We start from the raw sequence: 15,124 nt of genomic DNA, 5'->3' as shown, positions 1-15,124 counted from the left end.
GATTGCCCTGTGATAAAAGCCACTCAATTGCATCATCTCTCCAGCAAGGGGAAACCAGCTCTAAGGCAGCCATCTAGTTGCAAGGTGAGTTCACTGTAATTGCATGTTGTGAGTAGCTGTTGCTTAAAAACAATGAATTTACACCCATTACTCCCAGCGTCAACTTCAGAATGATTTTTTTCACGCCTGCTTTTGTGCAGCTAAGCTGCAAAATGTGCGCTGTGACAGACTGAAGCAGATAAAGAACAAATTTGCATGTTACTGGGTTGCAAGAGCCCTTTGATTGTTGGAGAGGACTGATAATGCTCTCAAGAGCTCAGCGGACTGAGCGGCAGCCGAGACGCACCAGATCTGCACTAAGTGTAGCTGACAGCAAACGATTTAGAGTCAGCACGGAATCAAAGGGTTGGAAATATCTCAAGTAAAAATGTTAAAAACACAAAGAAGCCTGCATCTTGATAAGAGGACATCAGTGAGGAGAGATATGCACAGAAAGAAGGAAAATGACCTTGAGTTTATAAAAATGCTACAAGTCTCGGAATTGTAAAATGCCTAAAATGAAAAGAAAATGGGCAGCTCAAATCAGACTTCAAGCTAGGAAAGCCTGAAAGTTGTGTGCTTGCCACAGTGGAAGAAGAGAAAAAGAAGAAATAGCTAACTGCACGGATTATTATAGAGATTACGTTTCTGTTTTCAAGACCAGTCATTTGCTCATACAAATGAGCCTAATGACTTAAAGCACCAACACATACATGTTTCTGCTGTGCACACCTCCTTGATATGAAATGCAAGACTCAAAATACAAAAATAATTTTAGGAAGGAAAAACTGATTAGTGGCAATAATCAAGACAAATCTTGCTATTTGAAAAAACAAAAATACTGGAAATGAAACCTTAAGTAGTATTATTAAATAATAATATCGGGTGGGGCACGGTGGCTCACACCTATATTTCCAGCACTTTGGGTGGTCCAGGCAAGTGGATCACCAGAGGTCGGGAGTTGGAGACCAGCCTGGCCAACATGGCAAAACCCCATCTCTACTTAAAGTACAAAAATTAGCATGGCATGCTGGTGTGCACCTGGAGTCCCAGCTACTCAGGAGGCTGAGGCTGGAGAATTGCTCGAACCTGGGAGGCAGAGGTTGCAGTGAGTCAAGATCTCGCCACTGCACTCCAGCCTGGGCAACAGAGTGAGACTCCATCTCAAAAAATAATAATAATAATTTAAAATAATAATACATTTGCTGCATTGGAAAATAGGTCTTCAGCAAAGTATGCTATATAGTGTATCAATAGGGAATAAGCAAATGGTTCTTCTCAAGGAAAGACTGCATCTTCTGTCAGAATTTGATGTGTTTCAAATCAAACTCTTCAGTTTCTTCACTTACGTTTTTCCCTTTCCTTTCTCTCCATAAAAACAATGACTATCACCAGGTCTGTAATCTTCTTCCAGAGAGAACCACCAGAAAAGAATAGCAGGTAGACATAGCTGGAAAATCGAAGCCCCAATTTTCTGACAAACAAAACTAGCCAGAATAAGCAAATAAATTACATGTGCATGTATTTCTCTTTAATCTTTACCTGTATATTTCCCTAGAGGGGAAAGGTTTATAAAAACTAGAAAGAGGCCATGTTTTCTTTATCGTTTGAGTTTATCAGTCACCTAATATAAAGCCACCATGGGCTCCCAGTTTTGAAAAGCGAATTTTCCACACTAAAGGACATCTTCAGACACTGCTCACACCCACACCTGAGTTCAAATATGTATATATAGTTTTAATACATTGATCCAACATTTGTTTTAAAAAACTTTTCCCAAATTTTTCTTGTTGATGATGGTTTTTAATAGAAAAAATAAGTTTCCCCAATTTCCAGCTGCAATGTGATCATATAAATAATATTTAACTAAATTATATTCTGTGTGTGTTTGCCAAGCCTAAAAGCGTTTTTGCCCAGTGGCCTGAAATGTTCCTCTAAACTTTTCTGGCTTACTGGTAACAAACTACAGAAATGATCCCTGAAAGTATAGTCTTCTGGCTTACTGGTAAACATTTAACATTTCAAAATAGATTAAACGGGGAATCGTGAGAGGCCATGTAGGAAACTGTTTCTTTCTAAATATTGTGCTTTATCTGTTCTGATTTCTGAATTCATGGCAAATCTTCCAGCCTTTTTTTCCACTCTGGGTAGGCAATCAACCATGGAAGAGGAAAATATCTTTAAGAACTTTACTACATTGTGCAATTTTCTAATAAAACACAAGAGGGCAGGTTTTGCTTTATTGTAAGCCTAATTCCACTCCCCTGTAATCAAGATCGGTCATTGGGCTAATTGCAAATTCAGAAACCCTCAATAACATACAAAGTGAAGGAATAATCAGGGTGCATAACTCCGGCAGTGAAATCTGTTGTTTTAATAAAGAAGGCCAAGCTCAAGCATCTCTACTTAGCATTATTTACAACCAGTACAATTATACTTGGAAGGCGCTGTGATAGTTTTAGTTTGTTCATAAAATGCCAAAAGAGCAGAAAATGGCTAACAGAATGACCAAATTCAGTCATATTAAAGAAGTCTGACTAAAGTTGATGGGACAAATAACATAAGTGGGTCAATGGTTTCTATCAAACATGCAGCTGTGGTGAAAATTATACAGAGCATGCAAGTATGGAATAGGAACCTTTTAACTTTGTTTTGTTTTAGAAAACTTTTTCTAGTTCATAATATTCTTGTGTATGGTTTTCAAGATCTCATTTAATGACCTGCCAAAGCAGAATTAAATGCATAAGGGTTTTTTTCAGCTTGAACTGCTGTTATGACTAAAGTCAAAGTATTGTCATCTTTGGAGAGTTTCTAAAGCAATTGCTGCTTGAGTCCATCAGTGTGAGAGAGGCATTGGTTTGCCCGACTAAATAATTTGTCCACTAACTCCTTCCACTGAAACAAAGCTTTTAGGATATCAGACAGTGGAGGATCCTAAAATGGCATGTGTGAGGACTTAGAGGAGAGGTGAGTGGAAATCTTCCTATCCTAGTCCCTAAAAATGGTAGAATTAAGGCCTACCAATAGTAGGAAGAAGATACATCTAGAAAGCAAATACACCTGAAGAGTGTCTCCTTGTGTCAGGTTGCATAGAGTATAATTCTATCTAGCATATGTGCAATTCAAAATCTGAAGGATAGGTTGTATGGTAACTTCATGGCAGGGATCTTCTGTTTTATCCAGTACATCTTAAAACAGATGTCAGAAGCTCTGAATGAAACATTCTACTTTGAGATTAGTTTATTCATTCACTTATTCATTCAAAGAATATTTATAAAGTACTCAGGATAAGTAAGGCACTATAGAAAGAGGAAGAGCTTCAACCTTAGATTTTTGCCATTGCATTAGAGAAAGTAATTACCTCCTACTAGGGGTGAATTAGTTCATTTATGCACGTATATCAACCATCAACATTCTCTGAGTACTTAAGGCAAGGTGCTTTGATATAATGACTGTGTAGCTGTACAGAGGGGTGTACAACCTGACCTTTAACTTCAAGTCTAGATGTGGAAGCAAACCTCACATAACCATTACCACATTGCTTCTAACTTTCTTCTTCTGGGGGCCTCCAACAAATTGACCCATCTCGAAGGCTTATCTGGGGGATCACCAAGTTAGCTGCTGCAGGACCTCTCTTCCCTGGTTGGTCACTTGAAGTAGCCGCCTGCTTCCGCCCCAGGATTAGTCACTAGACTGTGGGGATATCAGAAGTAACTTCACCTGAGGAAAGGCTGGCTCTCATTTTCCCACCTGTTCAATACAGATTCAGAAAACAGCAATTGTTTGGAAACTCACCAGAAAATAGCATATCGGTTTAAGAGATTATTTTTCAGACTGAGGTTGTTATTATATTTTACATGTATATATATTTCAATATACATGTTGAGTGCCCAAAAGACGGGAATTGATGCACACAAATTAAAAAACAATAATCCTCAAAAGACAAACAATAATCTGCAAAACAACATTTATTTTTAGTTTCCTTTTTAGTAAGTTTTCTACTTCTTAATAATGTGAGATTAAAACTACTCATTAAAAGCATTATAATTAACAATGTTAAATCCTAAGCAAGATACAAATGTCAATTTTAGAATTAGAAGACAATTTAATGCACAAAGGAAAGATGTTATTGCATTTTATCCCATTTCTGAATATTAGCTTTATAAAAAGCATTTCTATTAAAATCATACATGCAGTTTTTCTAATACTAAAGATATAAGCAGTAAAGTGATCTGGTCATTTCTTCAAGGTTGAATTCTTCCCCCTATCATTGAGAAATATAGCCCACAGTATTTGGTGACATTTTCTGAGTTTATTTGCATGATATTCAATGTAAGTAAATACCAAATTTCTATTCTGTTGGTTTATCCTACCTTAATATTTGTTAAAATGCATTCATAATTGATTTATTGTAAGGTCAGAAAATGCTAGAAAATTGTATTTCTCTTATATGAACTACAAAATTAGGAAATTCTCTCAGGAAGACATTATAAAACATAATAGTTATAAAAAGTTGCCCACACTATAGATAAAAGTAGCTAAGTATAATCGATTACTATTTTTTTCTACCTAAGATAGATCTTGCTTTAACCAAATCTTGTGAGAATATGATATATGAGAATTCTGATATACCTGACAGGTAAGCTAGAGGTGGTTATTTGCCTTACGAAATTATTCACAATAGTTCACCTATAAAAAGTAACTTCTCCTGGTGCTTTTAACATAATTGATTTATACATAACTTTTCAGAAATATATGTACCATGCACAATTATATCTTCATTTTCATAAATTTCTCTTTTTGTTTAAAACCAAGATTTAAAAATGTGTTCCCCAACTGTCCTGAGCTCACAGCATAAACCTTCCAGAGTGGAGCATGTGAAAGATACAGTGCTGTATTTTCCATCAATATTGTTAGTGGCAGGAATTGAGAGGTATGCATGTGGCTGAAGCTAAAAAGCCCAAGCAGTGCTTTATCCCCATGAAGGACTCCGGGCTATCTTGATCTTCACCACTGAGCCTGCTCTCAGATGCACCTGTAATTTTATGAGATTCAAACTCAAATTCAGTTTCAACTGGGCTTTGTCCATTTCTCTGGCTTTAGCAGTCCTATTGCATGGGGTAAACTTGCACCCTCTAGGGTGAGTCTTGCACCCTCTAGGACCCCTTATGTAGAAGGCAGCTCCAGGGACCTCTTAACACCCATTCTTTACAGACATTCATTCCAGCAGAGAGGGGCCTCGACAGACAAGCCACGCCCTAGAACGTCAGTCTCACTCCTGATGCACAGAAACCAGTTATGAGCAGATGAAATGTGCCTGGAAATCTCAAGAGCCATTAACTTCTCTGAAGTGGGGTCCATCACGATAAGTCTGAACATCGTAGTAAAGATTGCCCCATTCTTATTTCTCATGATCTGATGATTGCATAGCAGAATATAACCACTTAATTCTGAATTGTCATGTTTTGTACAGATGGTTTGCTTTCAAATGATAAGACTTAATTGATCAGCATTCATAAGTAACTGTGAGTATACGGCAACATTAATGAATCTAACATCAATGCTTAAAAATAAGCCAAGTGCATTATGTGGGAAAAATTTTTCATCTGAGGCTACCTAGTAAAGAAATTGGTTCAGGATCAGTCAAAGAGACCTCAGAGTAATGGGACTCAAGTCAAATTGTCTCATGTTCAGGTTTGTAGCCTCACCGGCCTTCAGTCAGCCTTCCTTGGAAAGAGTAATTCTGTATTTGTTAATAGATTTACAGTAGTATATCAACTAACCAGGAAACTCTATAATTTTATTATCTTCTCTATTTATTACTATAGAATCAATGTGTATCCAGCTATTGAATCCTGTAATATAGGTCTACTGTTTAAAACCGCAGATTTTAAGTAAAATCCGTAAAATCTAATTTACACAATAGAGCGGAATTGATCCTTCATTTAGTCATTTTCCATCCTGTAAAGAAAACAAGGCTTATTCTCATCTTCTAAGCTGGAGAGGAAAAAGATAGAGAAAAGAAGAAAAAGAAGCCCAAGGAGGACAATCAGGAGGGTGCCTAGAAGCAGAGATGTTTATAGCTAAAAGGGATCTTGGAGATTCTTCTAGCACTTTCAACCTCCCACCTCCATGCCATTACCCATAAAGACACTGGGGCTAGGAAAGATTGATGCATGGTCTTGGCCAGGTCTCACATTGCACTGACCTGCAAATTTAAATGACTCCCCTAGATCAATGTTTTGGGATTTTTCTGTTTTTTTAAAAGCTTTCAGAAAAGGAGGAGGCTTAATCAATATGGGGGGTTATTATTAGATATCACAAATTGTCAGGTCTACCTTTATTTGAAGATAGAGGTAGCCTCAAGCACTTTAGCTTGGGTTTGTTAAACCAGCAAGCAAAGAGGAAACTACAGCTAAGCATCTTCTGAATGAGATCATCATCACTAGAGAAGAACCTGTGTCAAAGATCTTCAACTCAAGAAGGAACAGTGAGGATTAGTTCCTTTATCGTCAGGGTCAGAACTGTGGCTTGGCCAGCCTCTTCTCTTAGGTAAGGCATGAGCACCCTAGGCTTCTTCCGTGTATCTCTTGCTGCTTAAATGTGTCTCCATTAGGGGTGTATATCCTTTTCGAAGTCTTCTATATTGAAGAAAAGCCAGCAGCACAAAAAGACCAACTAAAGCCACCAGTGTTCCCATGACTACCGAGAGGGTTGTGGGCCAACCTGGAGTTTCTTCAACTGAAACTAAAGCAGAAGAGAAGGTTCTACAATCAGAATTTTCATCAGCTGAATACTTTCAGAAGAGAAAAAGAGCAAACGCACTTGACTTTTGCCTGCTTTTTGTTGACAAAGCAAAACTATTCGTGCTAGACTAAAATTTATCTTCTCCTTTCTCACCATTTACCATATCCACAATTGTTTTTCTTGGGGAAGTCAGAACTGGCATCCCATTACTTAAATACAGCTTATTGCATTTTAAAAATTTGTTACAATAAATGCTTATGCCAAAGAAACCCTCTAAGGAAGAATGTAACTACTTTTCTGAGTTAGAAACTCATTTGTAAAAGAGCATGCTAAAATGGCACCTGGGGAGCTGCAAAATATACAACCCTCGGGAAGAGAAATTCTGCTATTGTCTCTACCTTTTTTATAGAATGATAAACCTGTGAGAGGGATCAGACTGGCTATTACACCAGGAGACACTCAATAACCAAGCAGATGATATTTATACCCATTCAAATAGTTGTGAATAAAATGTAAATCTCCCACATGATAAATCCAATCTTCTACTCTCATATATTTTATAAGCACTCTTCTACAAAATTAGTGGATTTCATTTTCTGGTTTTTTTTTTTTTAGATGGAGTCTCGCTCTGTCGCCCAGGCTGGAGTACAGTGGCATGATCTCGGCTCACTGCAACCTCTGCCTCCTGAGTTCAAGCGATTCTCCTGCCTCAGCCTCCCAAGTAGCTGGGATTACAGGCACCCATCACCATGCTCAGATAAATTTTGTATTTTTAGTAGAGACAGGGTTTCGCCACGTTGGCCAGGCTGGTCTGAAACTCCTGACTGCAGGTGATCCACCTGCCTTGGCCTCCCAAAGTGCTGGGATTAGAGGTGTGAGCCACTGCACCTGGCTGAATTTCATTTTTTAATATACATATGCCTATTTGTCATTTATCTTAAAAATTATATTCTCCTTGGCCAACTGTTCTTAAATTCAGCTCCTCTGAATTTGTTCTATACCTTACACTCACCTAAATATAAGATTCTCTTTCTAGTCCTTTTTCTGCAATCCGATGGGAGGTCCTGACCTGTCCTGATGGGATTCCTCCAAGGGGGTTTTGATCTGTCTCCTCCTGTTTCAACCCAGCAGCACCTATTGCCAACTTCATCTTCTTAGAACACAGGTATTTTGAGTCTGGCATTTCTTTGTTCAAGACCAAAAAATGGTTGCCTTTTGCTTTTGTCCAAATCCTCTGCCTAGTTTTTTTAAAAATTATGTTTTAGAAATTGTGGTAACATACACGTAACATAAATTTGACCACCTTGACCATTTTTAAATATGCAGTGCAGTGGCATTAAGTACATTCACATTGTTCTGTGACCATCACCACCATCCATTCTCAGAAGCTTTATACCTTGCAAAACTGATACATTGTGCCCACCAAACAGTAACTCCCTATTCTCCCCTCCCAACCCCTGGTAACCAGGGGTCTCTATGAATTTGACTATCTCATAGTCTCATGTAAGTGGAGTCATGCAATATTTGTTTTTATGTCTGGCTTATTAAACTTAGCTTAATGTCCTCAAGGTTCATCCATGTTGTGGCATGTATCAGAATCTCCTTCCTTTTTGAGGCTGAATAATATTCCATTGTATGTATGTACCACATTTTGTTTATTCATTCATCCACTGACGGACACTTGGGTTGCTTCTACCTTTTGGCTATTGTAAATAATGCTGCTGTGAACATGGATGTGCAAATATCTCTGCTAGATCTTGCTTTCAGTTCTTTTAGGTATACCCGGAAGTGTAATTGCTGGGTCACATGGTAATTCTTTGTTCCATTTTTTTGAGGAATCACCATACTGTTTTCCATAGTGGTTGCACCATTTTACATTCCCACCAGCAAAGCACAAGGATTCCAATTTCTCTACAGCCTCAGCAATATTTACTATTTTCTATTTCTTTGATAGCAGTCATCCCAATGGGTATGAGGTGGTATCTTTTTGGGGTTTCTGCCTGGCATCTAAGGCCCTCTGTACCTAGGCTCTTTCATAAATCTGAACTTAATTCGAGATCATCCTCTGCCCAAGCGTCCCACTACAGCCAGGCTTGAAAGACTCAGCTCAAAGAGAGAGAGACTGAGCTCTGAAATCATCTTGATTGCTTTCTAGGCTGAGACTTTGGGTAAATAGGCTGTGTGATTTTTCAGCTTCTTGATTAAGGTTTTTTTTTTTTTTTTTTTTTTTAAACAGGGTCTCATTTTGTTGGCCAGAGTGGAGTGCAGCGGCAAAAACAGGGCTCAGTGTAGCCGCTACATCCTGGGCTCAAGCAATTCTCCCATCTCAGCCTCACGAGTAGCTGAGACTACAGGCATGCACCACCAAGCCCAGCTAATGTTTTTTGAATTTTAGTAGAACAGGTCTCAGTACGTTGCCAGGCTCCTAAGATTCTTTAAATGGTGTGTGGAGCCATATTGGGGTCTGGGCCAAAAAGAAAAACATGTGCCCTGTATATACTTATCAAAATATCCTCCCATATGTTGAACCAACTGGGAAAAGTTAATAAGAAATCTACAATCTTAAAACATGACTTTAAAAACAGTAACTAATGAAACATACACATAGAGTCCCATGTAACCCAATCTGTTGGTAGACCAATCAATGTCAACCCTCATGAACCTATCCATCAGGGGTGGTATAGGCTAAATTGGAAATGACTGATTCAGTTATAAGATGATGTGGGTGTGCAAAACAAACAAAAGTCTGCCTTTAAAATTTTGATGGTGTATTATTCATTGTTAATTTTTTGCATTAACTTTGATTTTCCAAAATTTTGTATTATATTATTACTTACCTTGATTACTGAGTTTTCTGGCCTCCCCTTGAATTTTGTGCTCAAGGCAAATGCTGTACTTTCCTCACCCTAATCCCAGCCCTGCCCTCAAGAAATAATCTCTAAATCCAGCTAGTCCCCATACAGTGTGGCTAGTTCATTTTTACTTCATTGGTTCGAAATTTCAAAGAACCATAGGGAGGTTTTTTATTAATCTAATTAATTCAGAGAGAATTGTCAAGTCAGGTGTAGAAGTAGATAGTTCATTTAATAAGATCTATTTAAAACTTTCAGTTTTCTAAAACAAGAGTCAGCTCATTAGTCCCTTTCTGATGTTTAATTGGTAGTTTAAAGGCTCCTTTTGCTAAATACATATATGCTAGAAAAATGGTCAATAAACTTAACTAGACCTGAAAGCTTCAGTTAAAGGTCTTGGTTTACATTATAAAGAAAGAAAGAAAGAAAGCTAGTTCCTTTAGAAGATGAATGAATCACCCATTTGGAAGTTGTGTTAAGTTACCTGGCAGATCAATGGCATAGCTGTAGCCAAGTTGGTCTGCGGTTAAAAAGAGTTCTTCATTAGTCACTGGAGGGAAGAAAGGAACCATGTTGTACATCCGATTGTGACCAATAGGGGCCAGCTCCTGAGGCCAGGCATCTGCAGGAGGATTAAATCTTTTCATCCACTCATCAAAGATGGCATCAGTAAAGGAATGAAGAACCTGCAAGACAATTGAACACAGTGTTTAATATGAATCAGTCTGTTCCGATCACACCAACCTGACTGTTGCTTTCTCTAAAGTGGAATAACTTCTTCTTGACCTGGGAACTTCTGTATACCCATGTATGGAATACCCCCTTCTGTATACCACCGTGAGGAAGCCCAAATCAACTCACATAGAGTGACCATGGTGAGGATCAAGATTTCAAGAAGAAGAACAGTTAAGTTTTCAATGATGTATGAATCTCTCTCTCCAAGCAGGATTATAAACCCCTTTGTCAAGTGAGCAAATGAAAGTTCATGTTGGATTTAACATTGGTTGCAGATTGAACATTTGAGGCCTTCAACATATATGTGTTAATTATGAAATTCAGAAAAAGGCAAATATGATAAGATATATGTTCTAGCATTGAGATGATTTGGTTTAACAGGAGAGAAAGAAAGTTGTGTTTACAGGTTGAGTATCTGAAAATCTGAAAATTTAAAATCTAAAATTCCCCCAAACCTGAAACTTTTTGAGCGCCAACATGACACTTGAAGGAAATGCTCATTGGAGCATTTTTGGATTTTTTGGATTTGGGGTGCTCAACTGGTATAATGCAAGTATTCCAAAATCTGAAAAAATTCAAAATCCCAAACACTTCTGGTCCCAAGCATTTCAGATAAGTGATACTCAATCTGTATCAATATTATAATATAAAGGAACAGTAAATTTTTCTCATCAGGAATACTCTTCTATCTACTCATTTCACTTGAATTATTGCTGTTATGCCAGCAAAAGAAAGTCTAAAAATGTAATGTACAAAGTGCTCATTTACATTTTCTCAAGGAAGCCATTAAAGTCCTTTTAAAATATAGCAATTACTATATGTTTTGAAATATTAACAGCAAAATTTCCATGTTGATAGTCCTGATTTTGTAACATGATACAAGTTTGAGAGTTCAGTCCCAGTTGATGGCAGTTGTTGGAGTTCCTTGCTCCTTCCTGGACGGTAAGTTCAAGGAGCTCAGGGGCAGTGTCCTTTTTTCATTCCCCCTGGATTCCCAGAGCTTGTCACCACAGGGTGTCTCACATGGAGAAAGGGAGGTACTTATTTTGGTAAATACTTATTCAATGTATTCATTCCTCCATTCACCACTGTACCCTGTACCTCATTTATAGCACTGATTAAATGATACTATAACTTGTTATTTATGTATCTATGTCCCCTAATAAGATCCTACCTCCTTAAGGTCTAAGATAAGGACTTTTCACCTTTGAAGTGTCAGGCTTAGCATACAACCCGGACCGAGTCAATGTTTACTCAATATGTGCTGGCTGATGACAGTGTCACACAGACACTTTGCATACAGTGCAAAGCTTAGCATACAATCTGGACAGAATCAATATTTACTAAGTACGTGTTGGCTGATGACAGTGTCATGCAGCTTTATTTACTTAAACAATTTGTGCAAATAAACAGTGTCTAGGGATATACAAAAATATATTTTCCAAAGAAGGCCACACAATATTTGTTTCTTGGCTAACATGCTTTTCTAGAATCTTGCCACTCCTTCACTGAAGGCTGGCTTCAACCAGCCTTCCCTTGAAACTTGGTGAGTTTCTGACTCTTTTATAACCAGTAAAATCCAACAGAAGTGACATTTTGTGACTTTCAAGGTTAAATCATAAAGTGTATTGCAGCTCCTATCTGTATTGCAGTGCCTGAGCCCTGAACCATGAAATAAGCAGTCTAGCTGTCCTGAGGCAGCCATGCCATGAGGAAGCCCAAACCAACTCATATAGAGTGACCATGATGCTGACGCTCAAGATTTCAGGAAGAAAAACAGATGGCGGGCCAGTCCACAGCTGTTCCAACACCTATCACCATCTGCCTGCAACTGCACTGAAAGATGCTAGGCTAGAACTGCCTAATCAAGCCCTTCCAAAATTCCTGACCCACAGAAATGGTAAGAAATGAAATGGTCACCTTCAAGCCACTGAGTGTTTGGGTAATCATAATCTGTCATGCAGAAATGGATAAGCACAACAAAGGACAAAAGCCTGAGTGGGGCCTCACAGGCTCATAGTTACCAGCACGTGCAGGGAAGGGAGTTCCTTGGTCCCCTTCTCTTTTCTCTTGAGACACAAAATTTAATAGAAATTTTGTTTGTAGTTCTTACATTCTCAGTGTGAGCTGAATTGGGACCCGCTGCCCCATGCAGAAGTGGCCCATTCCTGGAGGCAGGGGAGAAAGTATGGGGGGTGGGGGTGAAATGGGAAGAGCCCCATTCTTCCTCAGTGTTGGGGGGCTAGAGATGCCACCCCCTTCTCCTGGCCCACTCTGGGCTCCAGGAAGGAGAACAAATGGAATGTCAGGCCTGAGACTTCTCCTCCACACTGCTGCCCCCTGGGTGGGAGGGTAGCTAAGGGATCCAGGCAGAGAATGAGAAGGCAGAGGTGGTGAAAGGCAGGTAGTGACACAGCTTGAGATGAATAAAACACAGCCCGTGGAGCTGATGATCCAGGATCGCAGAGGTCTGTAAACCTCAACAGTGGACACCAATAACATGGCATTGGGAAGGTAGGGAAGATAATATATATTAGGCACCTAGCACACAGCACCTTTCTTGTAGGAAATGGTTTATTCAATGGTTGCTATCACTAGGACTATACCATCAGTACTACTATTATTTTAACTTGGGACAAGGACTTATGGAAGAAGAATGAAGGAATTTGCTTTTTGCAGGCAGGTGGGGCCTGCAAGCACCTCTGAAATCACATACACTATACATACAGCCAATGAGGAGCTGGGCATTTAGGAATGCATGTGGCACATGCCTAGCACTTTTTGATAAGTAAATTAGTGACTATTTATTAGTGTTTGCTCAATTACCCATAATGACATATTGAATCCTCAAAGCAGCCTGATTTGGTGGATATTATTTGTTTGCTCAGGCTGCTGTAACAAAGTACTACAGACTGGGTGGCTTAGACAACAGGCATTTGTCTTACGGTTGGAGACAGTGTCTCACTTCTAGGCAGCTGGAAGTCCAACACCAAGATGTCAGTGGGGCTGGTTCCTTCTAAGCACTGTGAGGGAAAATCTGTTCCACACCTCACTCCTACCTTCTTGGGCCTTGCTGACAATCTTTGGCATTCCTTGCCTTGTAGATCTCTGTCTTCATCCTCATGTAGTGTTCTCCCTGTGTGCAGGTGCCTATGTCCAAATTTTCCCTTTTTATAGGGACACCACTCACACTAGATTAGGGACTTGCTCTACTCCAGTATGACATTTTATGTTAATAAACTATATCTGCAACTATCCTGTTTCCAAACAAGGTGACATTCTGAGTTATTAGCTATTAGGACTTTGACATATGAATTTTGCGGGGGACAATTCAACCCATAACATTATTACCCGGTTTTATAGATGGGGAATAAAAAGAACAAAAGTGTTAAGTGACTTCCCTAAGTTCACACAGCTAATATACGGTAGAGTAAGAATTTGAACCCAGGAAGTCTGGTTCTAAAGTGAGAGTTCTTAATCCACATACTCTACTTCCCCTACACCAGCGGTCCCCAACCTTTTTGGCACCAAGGACTGGTTTTCTAGGAAGACAATTTTCACGGAACAGGGGGTGGTGGATGGGAAGGGAGATGGTTTTAGGATGAAATTGTTCCACTTGGATTATCAGGCATTAGTTAGATTCTCATAAGGAGTGTGCAACCTAGAGCCCTCTCAGGCGCAGTTCATGATAGGGTTTACACTCTTATGAGAATCTAATGCTGCTGATCTGACAGGAGGCGGAGCTCAAGTGATAATGCTCAATTGCCTACCATCCACCTGCTGTGTGGCCCAGTTCCTAAGAGGCCACAGACTATTACGGGCCCATGGCCCAGGGGTTGGGGACCCCTACTTTACACCACCACACTGTAGTACAACCTTCAGAACCAACTAGAATAAGAAAAATTGATTTTGAAAGCATATTCTCCAATCTTAACAATGCAGAAAGAGTATAGTTTGACCTATGAGTCCTAAACCAATCAGGAACTTTTAGATACTGTCTGAGTTCAAGTCAGGGATCAAATTGTGATGATAGAAAGAGACAAGAGACTATCAGGACACAAGGAAGATGCAGATTCAGTGCTGTAAGAGGCAAATAACTTATAGAAAGTATCAGAATTCACCAAGGGAAAAATGTAAATAATAAAGGAGAAGACAAGATTCTAAGGCAATTAATAATCTGGAGAGAGAAAAAAAATAGGAGAAAATAACAAGGAGTAATTGAAATTGTAGCTCTCAGGAGGGCTATAAAACATACAATAAATACTCTCATAAGGCTGCACACAGTGGCTCATGCCTGTAATCCCAGCACTTTGGGAAGCTGAGGCAAGAGGATCACGTGAGCCCATGAGTTTGAGACCAGCCCCAGCAACAGAGTGAGACCCCATTTCCACAAAAATTTAAAAATTAGCTAGGTGTGATAGTGTGCGCCTGCGGTCCCAGCTACTTGAGGCTGAGATGGGAGGATCACTTGAGCCCTGGAAGTCAAGGCTGCAGTGAGCTATGATTGTGCCACTGCACTCCAGCCGGAGTGACAGAGTGAGACACTGTCTCAACAACAGCAACAATAAAGCTCTAGTAAGAACTATATACAGAGTACCCAAATTATAGAATGTAAGATTTTTTGAAAAGACTGGTGTGTGCTGAGAAAATCCAAAGAATCCAATGAACAAAATGCTGCAAGTGATAACATATCTACAAGCTAAAAAGAGAAGTACTACAATCTATGGAATAGGTAGTTTTGTTAAAATTGT

General features: G+C 39.2%; 1 protein-coding gene and 1 pseudogene across 2 annotated transcripts in view; both read right to left on the bottom strand.

Annotated features, from left to right (window-relative positions):
* Nucleotides 1-1,950: 1,950 nt before the first annotated feature.
* LOC129464298 (uncharacterized) lies at nucleotides 1,951-2,033 on the bottom strand (annotated as a pseudogene).
* Nucleotides 2,034-4,511: 2,478 nt separating this feature from the next.
* The window catches only part of DCT (dopachrome tautomerase), a 41,723-nt gene continuing 31,110 nt past the window's right edge, over nucleotides 4,512-15,124 (bottom strand). Inside the window, exons 8-10 of one of the 2 annotated variants that reach the window (XM_055244329.2) lie at nucleotides 12,398-12,440; nucleotides 10,123-10,324; nucleotides 6,608-6,786 (exon numbers count right to left, since the gene is read on the bottom strand). In XM_055244329.2, the coding sequence (XP_055100304.2) occupies nucleotides 6,608-6,786; nucleotides 10,123-10,324; nucleotides 12,398-12,440 (424 nt within the window). Of the gene's footprint in view, nucleotides 6,787-10,122; nucleotides 10,325-12,397; nucleotides 12,441-15,124 lie in introns of both variants that reach the window. The other variant, XM_055244330.2, reaches the window with a different exon arrangement.

This window comes from Symphalangus syndactylus, chromosome 15 (genome assembly GCF_028878055.3).
Source record: "Symphalangus syndactylus isolate Jambi chromosome 15, NHGRI_mSymSyn1-v2.1_pri, whole genome shotgun sequence".
Taxonomy (NCBI): domain Eukaryota; kingdom Metazoa; phylum Chordata; class Mammalia; order Primates; family Hylobatidae; genus Symphalangus; species Symphalangus syndactylus.
The sequence above is the reverse complement of the archived record's forward strand: the minus strand, read 5'-3'. Positions and strand labels throughout refer to the sequence as shown.